This window comes from Antrostomus carolinensis, unplaced genomic scaffold (genome assembly GCF_000700745.2).
Source record: "Antrostomus carolinensis isolate BGI_N321 unplaced genomic scaffold, ASM70074v2 scaffold86, whole genome shotgun sequence".
In the NCBI taxonomy this organism is placed as follows: Eukaryota; Metazoa; Chordata; class Aves; order Caprimulgiformes; family Caprimulgidae; genus Antrostomus; species Antrostomus carolinensis.
The window spans coordinates 40,511-67,244 of record NW_010320917.1 but is presented as its reverse complement, the minus strand read 5'-3'; the positions used below and the strand labels follow the sequence as shown (position 1 = coordinate 67,244).

Sequence of the window (26,734 nt, the reverse complement as noted above, 5' to 3'; positions counted from 1 at the left end):
GTAGTTCTGTGAATACCAGCAGTACAGCAGTCTGCTTTCCTACTCACGTAGGGCTCTAAACTGGTAGATACTGGTGTTTAAGAAATTATAGGTTCCAACCAAACTTATTTTTTATGCAGTTCAAACTTTGACATGGTCTTACCCTTCATCTTGCATATGTGGTGTTTCTATCTGGTAAGTGTGAGGTTACCACATCCTTTGCTTCAATGTCTTTCTATCCAGCTGCTTTTGTTTCCTATGGAAGTGGTAGGATTGTTTTTGTTGAGGTTTCTTGGATTCATCCTATGGATTTACATTTTAAGGGAAGAGACATAGACGGGATATAGTTACATAACTCTTCCCAAGGAAAGCAAACTCAGACATCCATATTTGTATAGGCAGATAGTATCATGCCTACATGTAAGTCTGAACATACTGATTTCTGAATATAGCTGGGTTAGTTTTAGGTGACTAAAGTTATTCTCTTGCTTATCCAGTGTCCTTTCAGGTTATAGTCTTGATTTCAGGGATGGCTGAACCTCACGGAATAATTTCTTAAACTTTTCAAGTTTGTAGGATAAGGTATTCACATAAACGGAACCAAATTTTTATTTCTATTAATACAATGAACTGTATTTAATGTGTGCTGTAGAAACCCTCTTTCTTATAGATGTCAGTCTATTTTAGAGTGGAGATGCAAGCACTTGTCTTTTTTTTTTTATGCATTGCTTCCTCAGAGGAGTAGGAATTGCCATGTATGAGCTGAAATAATTGCACGATATTTTGTATAAGCATTTGGATTTTTGGAGCACTGAAATCCTCATGCTGTAAAAAGAAAGTATTATTCACTGATAGCCATAATGAAGCAAGTGTTCCTCTGTAATGTGATTGCTTGGGAAATTTTTGACTGATCACAGTGAGCTATCCAGTCCCATTTGTAGGGGAGTGATCTTACAAGAGCTTTGTCTTTTATTCTGTCTCCATCTGTTGACAGGATGACTTACATCTTCTGTCTGGACTGGCAGACAAGATTTAGGCGCCAATCCAGCAAACCACTTAAACAACAGTTAAGCTTTAAGCCTTATTGCAACTAAATTAACAGGTTTAAAAAATTGAAATAACATTGCTAACACACTACTGATATCTCTAGAAGGAAATTTAGGAAATTAGGTTGTATTGGTACATGAAATATAAATGGAATAAGAAGTGTTAAATTAAACGTACACTGAGAACAGAAAAGATAGATTAAGACCTTTGTCTTTCGTACAGAATTTAAAGGAGGAAAGATTCCTGTTTTATAGCAAAGAGAGTCTGTATCTTGAATATTTCTTTTAGATGAGTACTTGAGTGTGTAGCTGGGCAAACAGAATAGATTTATCACAGATGTATGTAGTAGTTTCCTCTGACCAAAGAAAGACTAATCATAATTATGGCATTACTCACTGTTGCTTTATGAGGAAATGACAACATACATGTTTCTTGTACTAACGGAACTAGTAACCACTACACAGTTAGCAATAGTTCACAGGCAGACCTGGAAATTCTGATATTTACATTAAGGGTTACTGAAGTGTTTGTTTCTTTGAAAATTCTTCTAATTAAATCTTCCAAAAGTGTTAATTCCATGAGAAGAAATCACTGTCCTTGTGTATGGATGCACATACAATTTTAAGCTATTCGAATTTATATTCAATTAAGGAAACTGATGATAAAATAAAAATTTGATCTGAGTTTAGTTTGGTTCAGTTTTCAGTTTTATTGTACAAGTGGAAATGCTTTAGGTTTTGTGTTCCATAATGGTGACCTCTTGTGGTGTAAACATGTCAGTATTTCTGAAAGACCTTTCTGTAATACATCCCGGAGGAAGTTGTATTTATATGTAATTTTTAATGAGTAGATAACCTACTAACTTAGTAAAATAACTTATAATCTTTTCCAATTAGTTATTAATATGCAGATCTCATACTGAAAGCATGTGAAGAAAGAAGCATTTTGAGCATTATATTCTGATATACTGTATGTGTGTCTATAACGTATATTTTAGTGACCAGATGAAAAAACCTGGCAGAAGTTCATCATGGCCAAAGAGTACAGGCTGGAAGAAAAGAATAACAGGTACTTCATAAAGCATTTCAATCTCCAGTCAAAAAATGTGAAATATGGTCAAATAGAAATAACCTAATTTTTGTGATTTGAAGATCTTTTTTTTTCTTTATTCACTGAACAATATTTTTTATTTTCTAGATGGATTGGGTTTTTTTTACTGTTGTTGTAAAAGTAAGAGAAACAATATTCAAGAGATCTTCACTCCAAAGATCTGTTGATATTTTCTCTCTTGTTTCTCCCATCCATTAACACCTTGTTTGCCCATCACTTGCACAGAAACTAGTAAAGTTATGCCAAGCTGCATTAGCTGAAGATACAGGTTCTGGATTGTCCCGTAGGGATGCATTTTGCTAATTGTACGTAACAGATTTTAATTTATATTTCCTGATAGCTGAATGCCACATTTCTTACATGGCAAGTGCATATCTGAGAGTCTGTGACGGAAACCCCAAGTTTCTACTCTGCCATTATTGTGGTTTATTACTATTTTTCTAGACCTGAGAAGTTGCATCATTCCGGATCATTGTGGCAAAGGCTGTAATGCGCTCTGCTTTCGTTTCCTTCACAGGAGCTGAGAGTATTTACCATGTCATGGGAGTTAGTATTCTGAGGGGCTATATATTCTCTGTTTATAAGCCTTTTAATTTATTTGTGCTATTTTATTGGTGCTATTGAAAAAATCATGTGCTATTAGCTACTTTTTTTTAACATTATGTATCTTCCTTAGTTTGTGCATACTTCATCTTTAATCCCAGAATAAACAGTGGGATAGCAGTAGGAATTCTCAATCATTTCTTCTCTGTAGTGGGCCCCTGAAGGGAGTGTTCATTTACAGATTATTTCTGTTTTCTGGTATGATTTGTGCTTATACTTTCACATTTTAGAGAGGAGGTAGAATGTTTTAATATTGATATATTCGTAGCCACTCAGTATTCCGTGAAAAGGCTAAACATGGTAAGTCAGGCAGTACATGGCTTTTGAAAGCTCGGTGTTGCTAAGGCTCTTGTATTTACATGCTAAAAACAGCAACCAATAAATGTAGACTGATTAGTGATTTTTGTGATTTTTTTTTTTTTTTTTTTTAGCAGAGTGCAAAGCCTGTGGTTAAGACCTATGAAAAACTGAGACAATGAACTTCAACTTGCTGAATTCTTTTACTTGAATATTTTTTCTGTTGAATTGTGATTCACTCAATTAGAAGTTTCAGGATAGCTCCTGAATATTTTAAATACAACCAGTGCCATAACTTTTCACCAGCACCTTAAAAATCTCCCAGGACTAATACATATGCGAATTTACAATTTATTAATGTTGCTTTTCTTTGTAATCATTTATTTCCTGTTCATTCTCATTGCTAGGATTAATATTGTTTAGTAAAATCTGATTATCTTTTTTTTTTTTCCTAGTTACAAGAGATGTTTATTTAAAAAATTATGCTGTTATGACTTTTAGGTTGCTCTATTTCTCTGATGAATATGAGACAACAGCAGCAGAGTGGCACAAAAAATCAGTTATTTTTGTTCTGAACTAAAAATTGAATGACTTTGTTAATTTTTTCTCTAGTGAGGAGTTTGATCATGTCTGCAAATGCATACATGAACTATTCTATTTCTTGCTTAATAAAGTTAAGCATGTGCGTTGTTAGAAAGTTAGTCCCATCTTTCAGTTTAAGAGAGGTGCTACAAATTGGAAAGAAAAGAAATAACCGAGTCAATATGTGGGTTTTGTGGCAGGAAGGAACAGTGCAAACTCTTCTAGTGTTCTCATTTCGGCTGTGCTCTTACATTATCCAGAGCAGAACTTTCACTTCTTTACAAGTGCTGCTTAGTGTTTTCTTAATTAAGCTACTCAGCAATCTAAATAAGTCTGTTAGCTCATTTGATCTAGAGAATAAAAAAAGGTCTGCAAAATAAGTAATAATATTACCTAATAACATATACTAATATTTATATATGCACACTGCAACAATATATAGTTATTATAATAACATAGTTACTGGTGTATTATTTATGAAACAGCAGCATTTTTGTATAATCTGTTGAAGCAGATATAATTGATAGATTCATTCTGTGTAAAATATAGGTAGACAGTTAAAGTTAATACAGGTACACAAAAAGAGTCTGGATTTTTTTTTTTTTTTAAAGAGCAAGCTTTTAAAATAGTCAGGAAGTTTTTAATTGTGTCACTGTTCCAAGTAGTGCTCAGTAGACAGTAATTTTTTTAAGGTCTGAGATACTGTTCTCATGATGCAAACCTCTTAATATCAATGTTCTCATGTAGTACATTATTTTTGTGTTTGATAATGATTATGTTAAGAATTTACATTGTCATTTAAATACAAGAGCTAGTAATGAACAGTAGGAGATACTTTCTGACAAATGTGTCACTTAAAAAGAAGTATATATTCTAGTCTTAATGGTTTCCTTTACGTTATTTAGTGGAGTTGTGTGACTTTTATTGTCCTATTTAAAAAAAACCCACAAAAACAAAACCAAGCCAAAACAAAAAACCTCAAGCCAAATCCCATCTTTGTAACAACAACTTGCCTGCAAGATAAAGAGCTTAACCTAATCTTGAACTCCAAAAATATGCCTCCATGCACCTTGTAAGCAATTGTTAGATCCTTTAAAACTCAAGTTCTGCGGAAACTCTGACTCTCCAGCTGTAATGGGCCAATGGTCAAGACCAGAATTTTGTCACTTCACATAGTGCCAGGTGAATGTGGAAAGGATGTTCAGCAAGTCAGAATAATTCCCAGTGATATTGCATCCATATGAAAATCAGTCCTGGAATCACTTTTTCAATAAACTGTGTTTCAACATCTCCCTTGTCCAATCTGAAAACAGATCCATGCTCCCAGTCTTCTTTCCAGAAGAATTCCAGACCACTGATTTTTTGATCTAAATTGATGTCAGCCGATAGACTCTTTTTTTTTTTTTTTTAAGCAAAGTGTAAAAAAAGCTGAAATATTTTTTAAAACTTCTCTCTGTGAAGTGGACAAATTTTCTGATAATGAACAGTAGCTCTTTCTCAGTCACTATGGAGGAAATTGGTTAAGGGTGGCCAAGAGAGCTGGGAGTTGGTTGCCTTCAAAGTTTCTGACATGTTTATTGGAGGCAAAACATCTTTCAGATACCTGTAGTTTGCTATTCATTTCTCAAGAGGCTATGTGAGAAATTGTTTAACGTGATAAAGAATAGGAAGGAAACATGTCTTTTATAAAAAATTAGTTAAGAATTTATCAAAACTGATTTAATGAAGTGGTTAGAATTACTAACAGGACATCATAACTAACAAGACTATTTTTTCCCTGACCAGAGAGTCAGTTAATCAAGCTTAGTGTACTATTGTGCATGTGTGTTAGATAAAATTGTACAATCCTAGAGGATTGTCTGTAGTATGGATGCTTTTTAACACAGAATAAGCTGTCACATGGACACAGAGCTGAAAAACAGTAGAACATATTGATATAAAAGTAGTCATTACCTTCCAATTCAGTGATCAAATGAAACATTAATGTCAGCAAACAACAACAAATCTGGCTTTAAAGTACAGCTTTACATATCAAAATATTTATCCATCTAGTTTTGTTTGAAACTTTTGTTTTTGAGAAAATGTAAATAAAACAAAAAACTTGAATAGGTAAAATAACCCAGAATACAGAAAAATGTGACATTTTTAGATTTCTTTTTTTTTCTGACAGGTAATATTTGTAGTTATTTATTTGTGCAAAAGTTGAAACCTTCACTAAATATGTACTTTTGTTTTGAATGTATTTTGAAGGCTTGGAGGATGAAACAAGAATGAATGAATCGGAAGAAGAAGAAGAAGAAATCTTTTGGCATATAAAGATTCTGCCAATTCTGCGTGAACTGGAAAAAGGTGGGTAACACTGTTCTTGAAAGGGTGTATTTTCTGTACTGTTTCCTGTAGGAAACATGGGACTCACTGTGTTTACTGTGAAAGAACAACAGTAGTTGGACTATGTAGCCTTTTATGTGTTCATGTGTTCAAATGTGTTCATGTGTTCAAATGCCTTGGCAATTGTCTCTAGGTGGCCCTGCTTGAGCTGGAGGGTTGTACTAGGTGACTTCCAGAGGTCCCTTCCAGCCTTAACCATTCTGTGATTCTGTAAAAAAAATACTGGTTTAGAGAAGATTTTGTCTGATTAAATTACCTTATTTTAGACAACATAACTCTGCCAACTCAGCAGTCAGTGATGAGGTAATAATTTTAAGAATAAAGTACTGCACAGATTCACTGTTTTAAGCATAGACTGTATTGGAGGTCTCAATTAATTTTAGAAAACTAAGGAAGTCTTGATGAAAATTTTAATTTGTGCTAAAATGTTTGGTGTCTCAGAAAAGTATGTAATGACCTAGAATATTGAAGCAAAATTGAGTAAATTAAGTATGACTTGAAAGACTGAACTCTGAAATCTATTTTAATGTTTAATTCAAAAGGTTATTTAGGTGACTTCTATAAACATTTTATATATTTCCATGGTGGGAATATAGAAAGTAGATTTGCTTTTACAGGTGGTTGAAAGTGAGTGTCAAATTAGGGGATTGATTCTGTTTTATGAGATATTTTGCAGTGTTCATTATAGCAGGATACAGATTAGCTTTTTTTTTTTTTGCATAATTTTGCAGATGTTGATGAGTGTGAAACACCTGTACAGTACTGAGTGATTCCCAAAATATATCATTATTTTAAAAAGACAGGATTCTCATTCTTGCATCTGTCACTGATGTATAGAGAGACAGTGATCAGGAAATGTGAATAAAACCATGCAACTTTACATTTTCCTCACTTAATGCTGAGATTGTCAAATATGAGCCACTGAGTTGACATTTTGCATAGTGAGATGTTCTTTATAGGCAAGCCAAATTTTATTTAGAGGTAAAATATGATAATGTCTTTCCCTTGTCGTGAATATAACTGAGGAAAATCAGTTTTCATGCCCCTTTTCCTTAGTCTTTACTTGATTTGGTTAGTGTGTTGAGGTTTTTTTAGCTTTTTTAAAAAAAATTGATTATGGCTTAGAGATTTTCTAATAATAGATGAAATTATCTAATGATACTTTCTTACCAGTTGATTGAGTGTAGTGCTACAAAAACCTTTAGGTTAGGAGTTTTGCTGCTTTTTGAATTTTCACACAAAGCGTAAATAAATTACATCATTGCCTCCTGCAGCTGTGTGTTATGTTGCTTTATTTAGGTTGTTTACGGCACAATTGCAGTTTTTCCTATCAAGATTAATATAAGAATCCCATAATTTTAATGCTTTGAGTGGGCCTGTTTGTAATTAAATATATTTTAACTTTTGTGTGCAGTCACTTGCTTCATACCTTTTAGCTAATTCCCTGCACATGCATTTAGGTCACATTGAGTTTTTAATAGAAAAACCTTTTTTATTCCTCTTTCTCCCTGAAAAATATTTGCAGGAAACTTTCCATTCAAAAACAAATCTGAAGTTTAACCTGGAACTTAATTATTATCTAAAATCCTATGAATATTATGCACTTGATATGATTGTTATATGACAAAAACAAATAGAACCTCAAAGTCTTTTTTTTTCCAGAGGAGCAAATACTTTATTTTGTTACATTCTAGTACTCAAGGGAGGTAAGCTTCAAAAATGGCCCATGGGATGAGTGGCGAATAATTTTTGTTGTTGTTAATTTTGATGAAATGGAATGGAAACCTTTAAATGTTGATTCTTTGCCACTCCTGTTTCACAGTGTATTGGAACAGAGGATTTAGAATCATGCTAGATTTTGTTAAATTTTCTGTTATGATGGGAGTGGAAATGGAATAGTCCTTGCTGTTCCTAGTGCATGACGATTGCAAACTGAGAGCTTCCAGGCACTGCTCAGTAAGAGGTGGGTCCTTGAATCTGCCCACAGGTTTGGGGCCATAGATGTAATGTTTTTTGTCGTAATTTCCTGTCTATGTATATTTCATCACAAGTGCTTGGCCTCCTTGAATATGACTCTATTTCAGCTGTGAACAGAGTTTATGCAGGCAGTATAAAGTGGGTTTGTACGGTGCTTTATTAGTGTCACCTTACAGACAAAAGCAAATGTAAGAAAAGAAAAAAAAAAAACAACCCCTCACTCTTGAATTTTAAAAATAGGCAAGACTTTCCCTTTTCCCTCTAAGGTAGACATGTACATGATTCCATGGTGTTGAGATGCAGCTCTTGTAATAGTTTACTGTCGGTTTTATTTTTGTATTTTTTAAATAATGTGTGAGGAACTCGGGTTAGGATAGGGCAACAGTCGGCTCAAATGTATCTTGCACCTCTACTATGCATTGGATAGTTCTAACAAGTTTTTACATTCACTTGTTTTTAGTCTCAGCAAGGTTTGATGTATTAGGTTGTGTGTATGGGCAGAAAAATATTCCTTAACTATCTCTTCACATGTAATGTTTGGTGGAGCTCTTTAAAGAATATATTAAGATTCACAGTTTCCTGATAGACATTGGGTCAATCTGATTATTAAGCATTAAAAGTGAGTTTCATTTTAGCTTTAGGTATTATTTGTCTCTGTGATGGCTCTACTTGAGTCTCTTCTTTTTGAAAGAGCAGCAAAAAACTTTTTCTGAGGATCACATTATCATTTTAAGAGATTTATTAATGCCTTATTTTTGTTGTGCAACCCATTCTTTATTTTGTTCTCCTGTGTCTTTTTCTATTGAGATGCTCTGGAAAAGGTGGCACTGATAATTATTTTTTTATTTTTCTCTCCCTTCCCCCCCACTTCAAGTAGAAGACAATATAGAAAATCTTTGTCTGGCTTGCACCAATCTCTATCAAGCCTTGAATGAAGGAAATATGCTTGGAAAAAGATTTAAAAGAAGAACCGTGCTTCTGAAGACGTTATATAAACTTGTAGACATTGATTCAGATCCACTTTGCCTGAAGCTGGCAAAGATTATTCTGACTGTAAGTGTTTTAAAATGTTGCTTGGTAGAATGTGAGGCTCAAAATTGTGAATTACAACTTGCATTTAATTTTTAATTTCACACTTTCAAACTATGTCTAAACTAACCCTTTGCTAAGCACAGTTTCTTGCCATATGGATCCTACTCTCCCATTCATCCAGATCGGCACTTGATGGAGCCAATTTTTTGCACAGAAATTAGGTCTGGGGACAAAGGAGGGACACAAAATAGGATTGCTGGTGTATGGTGGGAGGAATATTACTTAGGCATGGAAAAGAGACAGAGTCCTAAGCTGGGATACACATGCATGGATTTAAACAAAACAATAATTAAAAAAATTAAACATGGAAACAAAACTTAGTTTTTGAGTAATATCTTGAAGTTATTAAACACCTGTATCTGAAAATACCAAAACTGGGTTTTTTTGGAAGTGAATAAGTGTAAATATCTCTTTCTCTAGTATTTTGGGTTAAAATTCTTTAATATGAAGTTGGTGCTTATGAACCTATTGGTTCAGCTTCTACTAAGTAAGTATGGACAGTCACTGGTGAATGGATACCAGCTAGCATTGTGTGTAAGACATGTTAGTAATTTGTGTGTGTGTGTGTGTGTATGTGTTGGAGGCGAGTTCTCCTTTAGGGTAGTGTTTGTCATTTTAATCAGAAGTTATAATTGTATATTCAAATACTACATAGATATTAAGTGGTGCTTATTTTTTTAAAAAAAAAGTTCTTTTATAGACATTTTTCTGTGGAATCTTTTAAAAATCATGAACAAGAGAAGAAATTGCCCTTGAAATGCAGAGGAAAGGAAATGATTTTTCATTGTATTTTTAAAACTTTCACTTCCCTTTCATGATTTCTCAGTGACAATTAGTATATCATAAGATCTTGTTTTCTGATATTTGAGAATAACTTTGATTATGACATGTACAGTTGTACTGGAGTTCTTTGTGGTATGGCCATAGATGAAAAACCAGTGAATCCTGTGCAGGATTTCTTTGTAAGAGTGAATTAGGAAAAAAAGTGCAAGTTATTGATATATTACCTGCAGAAAATACGTTAAAATTTTATATATAATCTGTTATTTTAAAGGCAGTCAGTACAGTTTGCTAAATAGTGCTTAATGTAGCTAGGTTAACGAGTCCTTTAATTCTGCAAACTTTTCAGTTTGGCTCAGTGTACTGTCAGGGTTTCAGCTGGAATTTAGTAGGTCTGTGAGAATACAAGTTTGCCATGCTATCTGAACTGGTGAAATATTATGGTGTATTTTCGTATATAGATTTTAGTTGTGATTTTTATGTCTTTTTCTTTGCAGATGAAAGTGGATGGAAAAAATCTTCTCAGTGTTTGCAAACTCGCTTTTAAAATTTGCAGAAACGAAGAAAATGATTACATCATTCAAAATGAGGGATTATTGGGTATGTATTCTGTTCTCGTATATAAGTTAGATGTTGAAATTCAATAGTTAGATTAATCACCTTTCAAGAAACATTCTCAGAGTTAACTTAATCACGCACTAAAAATTGTCTTCTAGGTCAAACTAACGGTCCATCTAGTCCAGTATTCTGCATCTAACGATGGTGCTAGGAGATACTGTTCAGGGAGAACATGGAAGCATACGTGTTTTCTCTGATACCTTTCCCTTGTACTAACCCAGCATCCAGAACTGTAACATTCTGTGAGAGCCATTAGATGGTACATCCCTGCATAATCTGATTTAGTCTCTGTTTATTGATCTTTTGTTCATTAATTTGCCTAATTCCTTTTTGAACTTTCTGATTCTGTCTGCCTCTATAATCTCGTAGAGCAACAAGTTCCATAAGTTCTCTGTATGCTGTTTTAAACCTATATAATTTTTATCATGCCCCTGCTTGTAGTTTTGCAGGATTTGTAAGAGTTTCTACAGTCAGTTTACCTTACACCTTCATGGTTTTTTAAACCACAATCATATCACATATCTCTGCCTTCTCCTCTTCAGACTGAGGCATGCCAGCCTTTTAGCTCTCTCTTTGAAAGTATATTGTGTCATTCTCTCTGTTGTTTTAGTAGCCCTTCTATATACCTTCTCCAACTCCAGTAGATCCTTTTTGAGTTGTACAGAACAAAACTGTCTAGAGAAGTCAAGATGTGTCTATGCTAAATTTTATAGAAGCAAAAAAATGCTGTCTGTGTTGTTGGCCATCATCAGGAAGGATACTGACAACAATCATTGGCTTTTTTAGCTCCTGCAGTACGTTAAGCCAATGGTTTTGGAGGATTGTCAGCAACGGCTCCAAGATCTCTTTCGTGATTGTAACTGTATTTGTGTCATCTGCATACACCTTGCAAATATGAGAAATATGAAGAAAATGACAGTATATGAACGATACTTGGTAGCAATTGATGGTCATTCCTTTCATTTAAACTTCACTATGTTCTATAATGTAGTGTAAAAGCATTTATTGCACGTACGTAAGTTAAAGCGTATGTGTGTATCTGCTTAAATAGTTGAGAGTATTCAATGGTCTTAAAGTTTAGTATGTGAGTATGGTCAGCAATAAAGACCAGATAAGCCTTTCCAGTAAGTAAGGTCAACAGGGAAGGACTCAGAGAAAAGAGAACAGCTCACATTGCTCAACTGACTTTGGATACTGAAAACTACAGTTTTGTAGAGATTAGCATCATACAAAAATCTGGACAAGTTGAGTGGCTGTGTCTGTGTAAGCATTGGGTTTTTTGCTCTCATTTCCATCTTTGCTCACTTTTCTTTCACTTGCTCTTCTTTCCCTGTTTTTTAAAAACTAGTGAAGGAAAGAACGTTTTTGGTAGGGGTTTGTTTGTTTGTTTATTCAGTGTTTATGTTTTGGACTCACCTCATCCAGGCTGAAGACATGAACCTGGGTTATCATCGTAATCACTCAGATTCCTGTTGCAGTCACTGGGTTATAGATTCAATTTCTTTTTCTTCCTCTGGCCCAGCTCACTATTTATGTGCAGAGGAGCAGCTCTAGTAGAAGAAATAAATTAACCATTCATAAAGCAAAACTTTTACGGTAACTTTACCTACATAAAAAGTAAATCTAAAAAGGCTAAGGACAGACTTCAAATGTGAGATTTTAATTAGGCACCTGTGCTTTTTAGTGCTCCATTTGAGATGCTTGAAGACATTTGAATTTTAAGGAAGTAGTGGGAATAAACCTCTTTAGACTGTCTCAAGTTTAGTACACAAAATTCCAGGCACACACAATCACTTTTGCAAATCTTAACTGAGAATCCCAATGATTACTGCTATGTGTTTGCAACTAGTGCTGGTTCTTGAAGCCTGGAAGAACAAAAGTCAGGCCCATTCTCTTATTCATCAATAATTGTTTCTTGGTTTCAGTCCAAATACCCAATTTTTATAGCCCACTTACTAGAATTGTATTATAAAGAGTTCAATCTGTTTTTTTCCCCAATTGTTAATCTCTTCAATGGCTGGACTGTATCAAATATAAATGTTAATATTAGGCTTTTTGAATAATGATTTTCCTTTTAGATTGTTTGTTGGAGGTCCTGAAAACTGAAGATCTACACAAAACCAGTGAAGCTCTCCTGTATTGCATGGGAGCTATAAAATTCATGTCTGGAAATGCAGTACTTCTTAATGAAATGGTCAACAAAGGAGCTATTGAAATATTGCTGCAATTAATGAAGCAGATTAATAATATAAAAGAAAATGACACATGTTTCACCAGCTTGGGCCACCTATTAGTCCAGGTTAGCATTCACTTTTATTTCTAAAAGTACACAAATTAAAATAATTAGAGAAGATAACCTGACAGAGTTGTACCTATGTTTGAACAAACTTCCTTTTCAGAAGTTTGCATTAAGTTGTTCGGGATCTAAATTTAATTATGGTAGATATTTTTGTGTAGTCAATTTTAAAGGCTTTAGAAATTTTGAAGTTAATAGAAATATTATTAGGTACCTAATAAAACCAGTTCCTTATTACTTTATGGTGCTGACAATGTTCTGGATATTAAACAGATAAAAATGTATTCCCTAAATTCTTTAAACTGAAATAATAAATACAAACTGGTTCTGCAATACTCTAGGAGATTACAAAAAGCTTTTTATTACAAGAATAATGCATATTTTAAAAATGCATAGAAAAATACAGCTATGCTTCTTTGACAAAGTGGTTTTTAAGAACTACAATTTAAGGAAAAGGTAGTTGTAAAGGCCAACACTTTTTGAATGCAGCAGGCTCAAAACTTTTTACGTATGAGGTACCTTGCCTTAGGCTAGTTTAGGTAGAAACCCCCTTTTGGAAAGTATTGAGGAGGGATTGGGGGTCCAGAAGATATTCTGCTCTCAGTGTAATTTGCAAGGTGATAGACAGTGACTTAAAACACCTAAACTGTAAGAAAAGTAAGCTTAGATGAAGGAGTATGAAGCCCCACATATGGAATCTGTGCAGTCATTTCAGTGAGTGGAAATTTAGGTTGTAGCTTTGTGTAGGCACTTTAAAACCAAAATTAGAGATGTGTATCCTGTATCTCTTTTCATATCTGTATAGTTTAAAAATATTTATCCTTCTGAGAGCAGGAAGGGGATGGTTGAAAGCAAAGCATATTACTTACTGATGTTTGTTGGCGGCTGTTGGCATCAATCATATAATAAATATAATGAGAATCCTGTTGAGGAGAAAGAGATGGAAATTTATGTTAAATAGATATAAAAAAAAGATTTTGGAAGTTTGATCATTTAAAAACAACAAGTGATGTCCAGGTAATAAAACTAATGAATCATATTATTTTCAGCTCTTTGATTAACTGTATGAACTTCATCACAACTTTGCAGAAATGTCTTTTCTTCCATTATTTTTGGGTGTGTGGATAAATTTCAGGTTTTAAATCAAGGGTTTAGTCTGCAAATGTGTGAAAGGAAAATGTTACATTTTACAGGTTTTTTTATCATTATCATCTGTGCTGTTTTCAGTGTGATTGGAAGTGTAGCAAAACTATTTTGTACAGTTTGAATAGACTGACTGTTTCTAAGAAGGCCTCGAGTATATTGTGGGAAAGTCAGGACTGACAACTGTGTCTTACTGAGGTTGCTGTTTCACTTGTTTGTGTTACCCTCTATAGTAGTACAGATACTTCATTTTCTTCCCCTTGTGAGTCCTGCTGCTATGGAATTCCTGTGTGACTTTCTCATATCAGTTTCTTCAACAAAACTACATTAGTGTGCACTGTTTCTTCCATGTGAGTTAATTGTTCAGTCACCATAGACAGGTGTAGGAATAGTTCTGTTTTCATGTCTTCAGAATAAAGGAAGTTTTTGTGGCATACCTTAACTTATAGCAAAAGATCAAATATCCAGTGACATACAGAAATAATGAATAAATACAAGTCTTCAAGAATAGGGAGCAAATTATATAGGACACCTTAAATAGTCACAGTGGTCTCTGAGGGAGGCTTTGCCATCTCTTAATCCTGATAACTGAAATATCTCTGTTAACTGGGACCATCTCTTCGTTCGTTAACTGTATAATTGCACAGTCACCAGATGGCAGTGTTGTACATAATCTTGCCAGGTCCTTCTTGTGGAAATAAAGTCTCTCTCTGATTTCTTCCTTGTTACACAACAGAATTTTTGCAGAAGTCCCACAATACAAAAATAAAAATGTTTGCAATAGTAATTACTTTTCCTTAATAGGGGACATGAAATGAAGGTTATGTTTGACTCATTTTATGTTGCGTCACTTAATAGTCTGATCATATTTAAATGAAATATGGTAATGCTTATTTAAAAGTCAAGGCTTTTGAAGTGTCACTGACAAGACTTAACAAGTACTCCATGTTCCTTAATTGAAAAGCACTTAAATATCTTCTCCTTTAAAAATAGCATTTGTCTGCTGTTAAATTTCCTGTTTGGGTGAATCTGATCTTTCACATGGCAATATAAGGATGAGCGCTGGTGAGGTTTGGTAGAGCTAATTGTTATGCATTTCTCCCTGAATCATGGTGTCTGCTTGAAGCAATCAGAATATCTCTTGAATTAATCTCCTGTCTGGCTAGATTCTATTATTTTTTAATTTGTTCTCTTCAGATTTCACTTGCGTGCTGACTGTTCTTTTGTGGATGTATACTTCTATGAACTTTTGAATTTCATTGTCTCGCACATATAAGTGTGTGCATTATTTTACATTGCTTTTCCTTTCCAGCTTGTCTTTGTGAGAGGATGCCTCTTGACAGAATTTACTGCTGAAGGATTTTGAACTGTCTAACTGTCTCAGGCAGTGAAAAAATTTACTCTCTTTTTGGAGACCTCTGCACCATTATCTATTGATACAGTTTTGTTTGGTTTTTTTTTTCATCATCTAATATGGGACTCTCTTTGCTGCAGTGAAAGCCTTTGTCTGGGTTTCAACAACACTTGTAAAATGTGGTTTATCCTTAATTTTCTTCATTGTGAAGGTTAGCTAGAGCTCAGCAAATACTATCATAGGCTGATTGTGAACACTTTGTATGTGAGCACTGAATGGAAACTTCTGTGTCTATTCCATTTGGCAGGAATTTTTACAGCGAAACACTTGAATAGCGAAGTATTCAATCAGAATATTTTTATTTTAAAATATTTTGTGAGTATTGTGTTGATTTTGGAAGCATCGTGACTTGTGAAAGAATGCATATCTGCAAATGTATTTTTTTGCAGCTGTTTAGTTAAAATAATAAAAAACCTCCAGATGTCATCTTAAAATATGAGGTAAAAGCAAATGGCTTCCATAGGTTCAGTTTCTGTTTATTCTGAGTATAGTACCCATTTCATATTTAGTGCTGAAGTTAAATCCATTCACATATCACATTCAAATTGTCACATAATTTTTTTTTCCCTCTGTACCTTGCTCCTCCATTTTGATACGTTGTTCCTTCTCCCGCTGCTCCATTACAGAACATCTTGCATTGCATTTTCATTATTCACTCATATGGTAACTGAAGACGTGCACACTTTTGTCAGATTTGTTGAAGTAGGACAGCAAATTTGAAAGCTGCTGGAGATTGGACAGAGTGGTGCATAGAATCCTATGAGCAAAAGCTCCTCAAACACAACTTAACCTACTCTTTGTCAGATTTTTTCCTTTAAAGTTAGCAATTACGTATCTCTGGACAAGCAGTCCAATTCAGTGATAAAATTCTAGAGTTTTTTCTGATAGTTTTTGTGCTTTATCAAACTACATTTAAAACCAAATAAGTTAAATACCTTAGTCTTAGAATAAGGAAAATTTGAAGAATTCCCATATTCACATTAGATTAAATGACTTCACATTAATTTTATAGTAAGTTCTGGTTTAGATCAAGAGTTAACTTTGTGGTGACCCTACATGCCCTTGCCTGTCTGACCTTGGCATTTGAATACCCTTATCTGGGAAGAGAACCAGAGCATTTCAAACTACGCAATAGCTGATTCATTTTGCATATCTACAAGTAACATGTATTTTATGCTTAAATCTCCTTGAAACAGAACAGTATATTCTGAAAATATTTTGGTTTCTCCAAAATAAACTTGAGAATGTAAGCTTTTCATTTTTAAACTGTTCAAACAGTGGATTTCTCTTGATCTTGATTAACTTTTACATTTTTAAATAAAAATAAATATTATTGTCTTTTAAAACAAATTAATCTTTGTTTGCAACTTATAGCTATTAACATACATACTGTGTATCAGTATTAATTTGCAAGACTTAAATGTAAATTTGCAAAATCAGACATGAAAAAAATCACTTTATCCACAGCATTTCACCGATTTCCAATTGGTATATGGTTGTATACATGCATATAAGATTTTAAAACATATGTAAGATCATGTTTCCCACAGAGGAGGAGGTTACTGGCAGGCAAAGACCAGTATCAATCTTTCATTTTCAAATAATTATTTCAATATACACAATTTTGTTACTTACACATTTCCTGTTATTATTTAGCATGGCATTCAGATTGCCTTAGACGTTATAAATGAGATCTGAGCTTTATTAAATTTTCAAAACTGTGTGGATTCTGTTGTAAACGGCTATGATGAATAAATCTTTAAATATTCTATATGCAGCTGACAGCTACTTTGCGAAACTTGGTTGACTTATCTCCAGCAAGACGCCAACTCATGTGCAATGGAGCAGTCTCTGAGCTCTGTGTGGTGCTGGAGCAGCGTATGAATGATAAGGATGTGTGCTCCTATATTGTCAGGATATTCAGGTACGTACAGAACACAGTGCTATTTCTCCATGCAGTCAAGTCAGTGTTACTGCTTCAAGTGACCTCAAAGAAGGCATCATCAAGCACTAAAGTTGGAAGATTTACATTGAATTGTTTTTTTTTAAAGCTCTGTGTAGTTTTTAATGATTTTGTATTATAGTTGTGTCTTCATTAATACTGATAGAATTGTTTAATTGTAGCCATAGAAACTTGGATTCATTGTCCCTGTGAAAAATATTTTGTTGTATTGTGTCATTCTTTGATCCCTCAGATTCTGATTTAGATTTTTAAACTACCTTTTCTTATATTTTAAAGCTGCATAAATTATTAAAAAATTATTAATCCTATTTTAGACCATGTTTTAAAAAAGGAATGAGAGAAATTACACAAGCTTAAGTTATATCGTGGACCGTATATTGTGAAATAAAATACAAAAGAGAGGAAATGTGATCAGTGTTCATTGTTTTGAGCTATCACAGAGTGTTTGAGGAGATTAATCTGTGGGATTTGGGCTTGAGTGTGCAGATGGAAGTGCCGAAAGAATCTCAGTTTTATGAGCAGCTCAGTGGCTGCTTCCCAAGATGTGCTTTTGAGAGGGAGATCAGTATGAGTGAATCACCCCAAAAGATCCTTTTGTAGTCCGAATAGTTTCTCAATCAAAAATCTTCTAGTTACCAAGCACCAGCTTGAAATATCCAATGCTAAATGGACTTGCAGACACTTTAAGGATTTTGAAGAAGTTGTTAAATTAATCGTTGGTAATTTCAGGAAGAGTTGGTTGGTTGGGCACAATTAATCAATGCCATTCTGGATGAAGCATTTGCCATTGCTGCTTTATTATTGTATTGAGTGATGTTGCCTCTGGCTCCATGTTCATTGAGATTCTGCTATGGATTTCTTCTCCTGTTCAGCCCTTCCAGATTATCCATCACATTCTCCTCCTTACTAGATGAGATCAGGTTGTGCTTCAATGAACAGTTATGTAAGGGATTGTCATTCCTTCCTCTCCACAGCTAAAAACAGGCAAATCTGATCCTTCCCATTTCTGTTGCCTGGAAAGAACATGAATTGCTTCCCCAATTACATGCCACCTTGTCCGTATCTGTCTCTCTTAATTTTCTTCCTAAAAATGAGTTGTGTTCTAGCAATGATTACAGCACTTTGAACATATTTATTTCCTCTAAGGAGAGAGCATTTCTTCTACTTGGACAATGCCATGAAAAGAGGGGTTTGTAATTAAATGTAATCGATACTTAAACTGTAATTCTGACAAGGACACTTACTTGATCTAGAATTCAATATGGAGCAAAAGTAATTTGTCTTATTTAAAGTTTCCTACTGCTTCAATTTTTTTCCTGAAGTTTAGTGAACTGCATGCTCCAAGGATACAAATTAGCCATAGAATCTATTTAATTAGCTTCCTGGAAATTGCAGTCACAAAAAAAAATTTTAAAAAAATAATAATAATAAAAATTATACTATGCAGTACAGAGCACAGATTTGAATTTTGTTTTGTCTTCTAGTGATACAAAATGATTATTCTTTTCTCTCAGTCAGTAACGTTAGGCAACTTCTTTGTAGAGAATGTGTTCAGTCTCTTCAAATTACTCATTTCTCTAAGTCTGTAAGTCTTGCTGTAATGGGTTGTAATTGAACACTAACACAGATGTTTGCTGGGTTTGACTGAATGGGAAGTAAGAGGTTATCCTGGTTTGTTCTGTTGTTGCAGTGTTTCTGGTATGACCGAAGCATGTCCAAGTCTCTCTTTTTGTAATGGTCGAGGTGAGCAGTGTAGGATCAGAGCAGCTGTTAGGGAATGCGCAGAGATAAAGTCGTGACTGCAAGAAGGCGCGTTCTCCTTATTTGCTGGGGAGAGACATGTTCTGTTAGTGCTGCCGCTGGGCTGTACTTGGCATACTGTGCCCATATGGCAGGCAGGTTGGGAAGCTCCTTATGTTCGCTTCTTCCCGTAATTCACTGTGGTAAGGAGATAGCTAGGCTTCTGTTGTGCTCTCATGTAGCTCCATGTGCCTCTACTAGAAGCCAGAGTATTGGCATTCACTTCATTTGTTGGAAAATATGGCTCTGAAAGTCAAAAGCAGAGTGATTTGTAAAAACAATTTTTGTGGAAAAAAGTGTTTTCATTCATTTATATTTTATTTTTGTACCTTTGTAGCAAACTTTCTTGTGACAATGACTTCTGTGCAGCTTTAGCAGACTGCTCCAGATGTTACAACTTATTTTTAGCCCTACTAAACAGACACCAGAAGCAGCAGGTCAGTTTTTTTATCTCTTGATTTTTATATATTAATCCTCTGATGTGTCTGTGTATTATTGTGTGTAAGCTTGTTTTCAGTGACCTACTTTTATGCATTTACCAAATAAAAATTTTAAATGGCTGACAGCATTTCTAAGTAGTAAATAATTGAAATGAAATAGTTTAGATTAAAAACTCAGCGCAATACAGAGGACAAGTAGTTGATTAACTTGTCTATCCTTTACATGTGTATAAACAGTCCTTTGAGTACTTAATTGATTTTCTTAGTTTAAAAAAAAGCTTTTTAAAACAAATATTCTATTTGAATATTTTATAGTCAGAAATTGTTGGGATTTATCCTGTCCTCCTCCCCTGCAAAAGAAGTGTGAATTTTCCAGAGTTGAGCAATTTGGAAGCAGGGGAAAATTTGTTCCTTGATAACTGCATAAGGTATCAGAATGTATCTCTCCTCTACCAGAGAAAGCCGTATGCCTAGAATATCACATTTGGAATGTTCACCTAGAAATAAGTGGTTAGAGTTTGTCAAAATACCTCTTATTACAAGGTGAAATTATAAGAGTATACTTCTACCAACTTCATTAGAACACAGAGTAGTCAAAATACCTCTTATTACAAGGTGAAATTAGAAGAGTATACTTGCTACCAACTTCATTAGAACACTGAGAGTCAGGTGTTTCTGTATTAGCCTCCCATATCATAGTGATCTTTCCTACATTTACTGGAACACCAGGCTCTGGGAGTTTGGTGCAGAATCGCTGTTTTAAAGATTGCTGTGTTGGTAAGAGTGAAGTTCCCTGTGTATGGCAAATTACTCGGCTCTATTGCCAGGTAAGATTTAAGAAGAAAATAATTTTTATGTAAAGCATAGATCATAGTTCAAAGGTGGAACCAAGTTTGAAACACAGAACCTTAAATCACATTAAGATTATTCTTAAAAGTAAAGAACTTCTTTGGCTGCTGCAGCATCTAAACTAGTTTGAGGACATTTGGTTACACTATACAATTTATCCCAGGGTTAGTTATTCCCAGAGAATTGTTGGAAGGAGATCTTTTGTACTGGTATTGCTAAAGGCCCTTAATGAAGGTAACCAGACTGGCTGTGCTGAACACTATTCTTTCTCTTGGCAAATACAAAAATAATTTCTCCCTTTCCTGTTTACCTGCCTCCCTGTTTTCTGTGGTAATACTCATGGAAGAGGAACAAAGATTAAGTTGTTTCTATACTTCTAAATGTCTATTGATTAGTGTTTCTGCAGCATATCAGAGTATTTCTAGGTTCAGGCTGCTCTTGCATTGTGTAGTCTTCAAAGATGCTTTAGTAAAATACTGTGTAAATGCTATGTTAATAACATCAGAAATATCAAAGGCATGGTATTTTACTAGATTTATAGCTATTTTTCCTTATGAGCACTGTATTAAAAACTCAACAAATGATGGGACTGGGAATAAGAAGTTTAAATTGAGTAACATCTTCCTCTCAATCTTCATCTCTAATTTTAAGGGGAACTTTCCTAGGCTCCTGAGATTATAGCTTTGTGTCATAATGAATTGTTGGCTCATGTATAAATTAAAATTGTTTGTTGTCAGGTAGTGTTCAGAATTTAGCCTCTCATTTGTCTACTTTATTAAGTGGTCCTAATATATATCTTTCTTCAATAGATTAAGATTACTTTTTGTGTTAAACTGTCAGTTGTTTTATCAAAATATGAATTAGTAAAGAAATAGCTTCTGTATTAAAAAAACTTAGTTATTATAGAATAATTATTTCTTACTGCAGTTTTAAACAAGCATGCAACCGTCAGTTGTCAGTTTAGTGAAGCCCTGCAGAAACGAGAAGAGGGACATGGATAATGTAATGCACCACTTTTTCTGTAGTATATATTAAACACTTGAGCTGTGAGGAGTGCAAATGTTTTTCCTGGGGTGTAGTTGGCACTGCTAATCTTTCTTTTAAAATGTTGACAGCTAGTGAGTTACGGAGTGAATTGCTATGTGTTGAAAAGAAAACAAGTAACAGCAGTGTGAGTAAAATTGTCTGCTGTGGGAAGAAGCAGCAAAGAGAAGGATAAATCAGTATTATTAACTCAAAGCATTAAAAATTCTCAGGACTAAGAACTGATAAGTTAAGAAAGGAAGTGTGTGAGTTTTCTGAATTTTCAGGTTGCAGTTTGTGGGATCAGGTTTTTTTACTGGCAATTGTGACAGCTAGAAACATACTGGGGAAAAAAACAAAACAACCCAGTATTCAGACTTTCTCAAGTGCTTTCACAACTGCGACTTTAAAAATAAGCATTAAATATTGTGCAAATAAAAATGTGAGCACTGGAAATAGGATTAATGACTTGCTCCCACACCACACACTGAATTCCACAGCTGCCACCCAAATAGTCTATGTTCTCCTCACCACACTGCAGTTTCAGCTCTACTCTTTTTTATTTTTTTTTTTCCTTAGCCTGTTTTCTCTCTCGGGTAAGAGAGTCAGAAAGAATGGGAGAGTAGTAATTTAATTCTGTGGGAAAGACTTGGGGAAATTGAGTTAGCAAGATTTGCTAAATTCCCTGTGTCATAGTCTTAAGTAAGGAGAGGAGAACGTAAGATTGGAAAAGCTGGATCTGCAAGATAGGACTGGGGAATTCAGCAGTGCTTTTCTGCACATCTGAAGTACATGTTCTGTTGGACTTCACTTGTGGTTGGTTTTAGAGCTAGTGTGGAGTAATAAAAAAGTCCTTGGTGGCTGCCACGTGCCATGAAAGCTGTCAGAAGTGTTCTTGTAGAGCCTCTATCTTGCAGGATGAGGTCCTTTTTTTAGTCAGCATTGTAGTCTTTTGCCCATCTCCAGAAATCTTTTACAGAAATGTTTTAACAAGATGCTGTTCCCCTTTCCCAGGTGGTTATCATCTCTAAACTTTTCAGATAAACTATATAAAGGATGACTTTCTCAGGCTGTGGTTCGTGTCATAAGTCATGAGGAGGCCATGCTTTTGGAACAGGGAGATTGCCTAAATGAGGCAGTAGCTTCTGTCAGTAAGTCAGGCATTACCTGAGTTTAGGTGGCCTTTTGGGCCCCTGCGAGTTTTCATGTAATCTCTTATCAGTGTACAGTTAGGAGTCTATTTTCAATCCTAAGTGCACAAACACAGGATGTGATACTAAAATTTGCATAGAAGAAATCTTGTGCTTCTTGTATTAAAAAAATCCCTTTATACTTTATTGTAACCTACTTTTTTTTTAATTAGGGAACATTTGTTAAGTATCTGACATTACTGGATGCAGTAAGTGCCTATTTGGCAGAAGAATAATCCCACTGGGTTGCGTGAAAGGTTCACCCAGCCCACTATCCATACTTGCGAGTGGTGAAAATCAGATGCCTTGAGAACACTAAAAACAGAGCATGCATTTACAATCCTTACTTACCAAACCTCCAGCTCTTTCCATTTTAGAAACTTCCTCAGCCAGCTGTGGTTCTCTGTGTATGAAATAAACCTCAATGGACTACTTTTCCACCTTCTACAACATGGACACCTGCTTAGTGGAGGAAGGAAAGGTTGTGGATGTTGTCTGTCTGGTCGTTAGTAAAGCCTTTAACACAGTTTCCCACAGCATTCTCCTGGAGAAACTGGCTGCTCACAGCTTCGATTGGTCTGTACTTTGCTGGGTAAAAAACTGGCTGGATGGCCGTGCCCAAAGAGTGGTGGTGAATGGAGTTAAATCCAGTTGGCGGCTGGTCACAAGTGGTGTTCCCCAGGGCCCAGTACTGGGGCCAGCTCTGTTTAACGTCTTTGTCAATGATCTGAACGAGGGGATCGAGTGCACCCTCAGTAAGTTTGCAGATGACACCAAGATGGGTGGGAGTGTTGATCTGCTTGAGGGTAGGGAGGCTCTGCAGAGGGATCTAGACAGACTAGATCTATGGGCCAAGACCAATTGTATGAGTTTCAATAAGGCCAAATGCCAGGTTCTGCACTTTGGCCACAACAACCTTCGCAAGTGCTACAGGCCTGGGGAGGAGTGGCTGGAGAGCTGCTCAGCAGAGAGGGACCTGGGGGTGTTGATTGATAGGCGGCTGAAAATGAGTCAGCAGTGTGCTGAGGTGGCCAAGAAGGCCAACAGCATCCTGACCTGTATCAGGAGTAGTGTGGCCAGTAGGACCAGGGAAGTTATCTTACCCCTGTACTGGGCACTGGTGAAGCTGCACCTCGAGTGCTGTCAGTTTTGGGCCCCTCGTTACAAGAAGGAGGTGGAGGTGCTGGAGCGTGTCCAGAGAAGGGCAATGAAGCTGATGAAGGGCTTGGAAAACAAGTCTTATGAGGAGCATCTGAGGGAACTGGGATTGTTTAGCCTGGAGTGAAGGAGGTTGAGAGGAGACCTTATTGCTCTCTACAACTACCTGAAAGGAGGGTGTAGAGAGGTGGGGGTCAGTCTGTTCAACCAAGTAACAAGTGATAGGACAAGAGTAAATGGCCTCAAGTTATGCCAAGGGAACTTTCAATTGGATATTAGGAAGAATTTATTTACTGAAAGTGTTATTAGGAATTGGAACAGGTTGCCCAGGGCAGTGGTGGAGTCCCCATCCCTGGAGGTATGTAAGAGTCTTCTGGACATAGTGCTGAGGGACATGGTTTGGTCAGAGACTTGTCAATGTCAGGTTAATGATTGGATTTGATGATCTTAAAGGTCTTTTCCAATCGAGGCAATTCCATCATTCTGTGATTTTCCATGAAATTCTACAGTCTCCCGTCTACCCCATATAAAATTCTAACATCTTGAATATCTGTGGGAAAAGAGTTGTCATAGCAACTACCCATTGCACAAATAGTTCATTTTGCTTGTTTTGAATTTGGCCTTTACTATCTTTATTTTATTTCCTCCAGTTCTTACATTGAAAAGTTGGTGAATGTTTAATCCCTAGTCATTAATTTCACAGCACTCCTAACTTTCTAGACCTTTATCATAACCTCTTTGAACTCTTCCTTTTCCAGGCTCAAGAGTCCTTGCTTGTGTCCTGTGTCTTTTTTTGAGGTGAGGAAACTAGAACATGGTAGTTGAGACGTGGCCATATCATAGATTTGTGTGCCTGCATAAGTTTATTTCCCAGAAATTCCCCAAATTTTTATTTGTGTTTTTGACCTCCTGTAAGCATTGAACTCCCATGAGGAATCTGTCATTAACCCCAAGATTGCTCTCCAAGTGGTTATGATTGATTCAAAGGCTGTAATTTTATATGTGATGGTATGACTGTTTTGTGTTTTTCCACATGCATCATTTCATGTTTATCTGCATTTAAATTTCATCTGCTATTTATTACCAGTTTACTATATATCCTTTTTCTGCCCTTCAGTCAGCCTTCATCTTTGCTACTTTGAATATCTTAGGGTCATCAGCAAACTCTTCCACATCACTTGTGTTTATGGACAAGATGAACACAACAGGTCCCAGCACAGAACTGTGTGGAACCCCCCTGGTCACCTTCCACCATTGCAGGAACTGCTAATTTACTCTGTTGTCCATTCTCTAGTAATTTATGTATACAAGGACATTCTCCCTTACAGCATGACTGCTCAGTTTCACTAGGATTTTGGTGAGTGACTTTGTCAAAAGTCTCCTGGAAAGCCACATGGGTGATATGAGATGGGTCTCCTTTGTGCATGTTTGTTGATCCCTTGGAATGACTCAAGAATTTGGTAAGTCAGTACTTAAAGCTGATTGTCTTTATCAGATTGTCCACTCATTTTGTTGTTCTTTTTTATGGTTTCTTCTAATACATCTGGTACAGACACCAGGCTTGAATCTCATTTGGATCTTTTTCTAGTAATAGATTTCATGTTTGCAGTCCTTAGGTGTCAAGGCAGTTTAGAGAGGTTGCAAATCACTGTTAGTAATTAGGCTATTTAATTAATTAGTTCATTTAGAACTGTTGGGTGATTATCCAGTCCTGGTGATTTGTTACTGTTTGTTTTGTCAGTTAGTTCCTTAAAATTGTTTATGATCACTTCAGTTTTGGACAGATCCTCTGATGAGCCTTCCCCAGAGAAGGCTACAGCTTTGTGATCTCCCCAGTTGCTTTCATGGTGGGCATGAATCAATGCAAAGAACTCATTTAGCTTCTCTGCAATGACATTTTCTTCTCTGAATGCTCCTGTTTTATCCTGATCATCAGTTAGTTCTGCAGATTCTGGCAAATTTCCTGGTCCTGATATGTTTGATAAGATTTGTTATTATTTTTACATCTCTTGCATCAGCTAGTGGAACTGCACTAATTTACAATTACAATTTGCAGGCTGCTTTACCTTTCGATTTAACCATCAGTTTGTCAGAAACAATTTATTAAATGAAGAAGAGACTGATGTTGCCTTGTCATCCTCTCTAAGGAGGTGTCTGCATTTATAACGTTCACTATGTCTGAATCTGCCCAGCTTTCTTCCCAAATGCATCCACCAGGTAGCAGGTCCCAAATCAATTTATAGTCTTCTGTGAGCAAGCAATCTTCTGCTTGTGAGACTTTTCTTTGTCTCCCTCTATGACAAAGACTCATTTTTAGGGCTGTTGAATGTCCTTTTTGCTCTTAGGATTGCTGCAGTGGGGCAGGTTGTCACAGATGATACCTGTAAGTGCAGAGAATTTCTCCAGTCTGTTTCTGGCTTTATTTATTAGGTGATGGCTTATCTGCATGCAGTGACTGTCCTTCCTGGCTGCTTTTTTGGCTGGCTTATGGAGAATTCTGTGATGAGCTCCCAGGAAGCCACTATCTCTCTGTTTTAGTCAGTCATATAACATAAGTCATGTAGTACTGCAAAGCAACCACTGTTGAACAAGGAACTATTAGTGTGGCTGTTCAACAGATTACTGTTTATGCCACCACTTCTGCTGAAATGCTTGTCAAGGTAACCCTATGAAGAACTTAAATAGATCACGTGGTTCTTTTCTGCTACGTTTACAAATACATATTTTTAGTTGTATTCCTCCTTCCTGTAGCCCAACAGTATAATAATGCCTTGCACAACTTAAAAAAACCAGCCCAACTATGAAGGGGATATAGTAATTGACCATTAAAGAACCAAAATACGAGAGTTTTCTCTTGTGTTTTCTGTGTGCACATGCATATTCATAACTGATCATTCATTCTCTCTGAATTAACATTTTTTTTCAAGCAGGAAGTATCAGGATAAATATTCTGACAACTCTGAAGGAATTTCCCTGCTGATAAAT

General features: G+C 35.5%; 1 protein-coding gene across 1 annotated transcript in view; it reads left to right on the top strand.

Annotated features, from left to right (window-relative positions):
• Positions 1-2,023: 2,023 nt before the first annotated feature.
• The window catches only part of ARMC2 (armadillo repeat containing 2), a gene marked incomplete at its 5' end in the record, with an annotated part of 42,731 nt that continues 18,020 nt past the window's right edge, over positions 2,024-26,734 (top strand). Inside the window, 7 exons of the mRNA XM_029085373.1 lie at positions 2,024-2,094; positions 5,869-5,967; positions 8,861-9,036; positions 10,353-10,455; positions 12,552-12,772; positions 17,105-17,250; positions 19,427-19,526. Of these exons, the coding sequence (XP_028941206.1) occupies positions 2,024-2,094; positions 5,869-5,967; positions 8,861-9,036; positions 10,353-10,455; positions 12,552-12,772; positions 17,105-17,250; positions 19,427-19,526 (916 nt within the window). The remainder of the gene's footprint in view (positions 2,095-5,868; positions 5,968-8,860; positions 9,037-10,352; positions 10,456-12,551; positions 12,773-17,104; positions 17,251-19,426; positions 19,527-26,734) is intronic.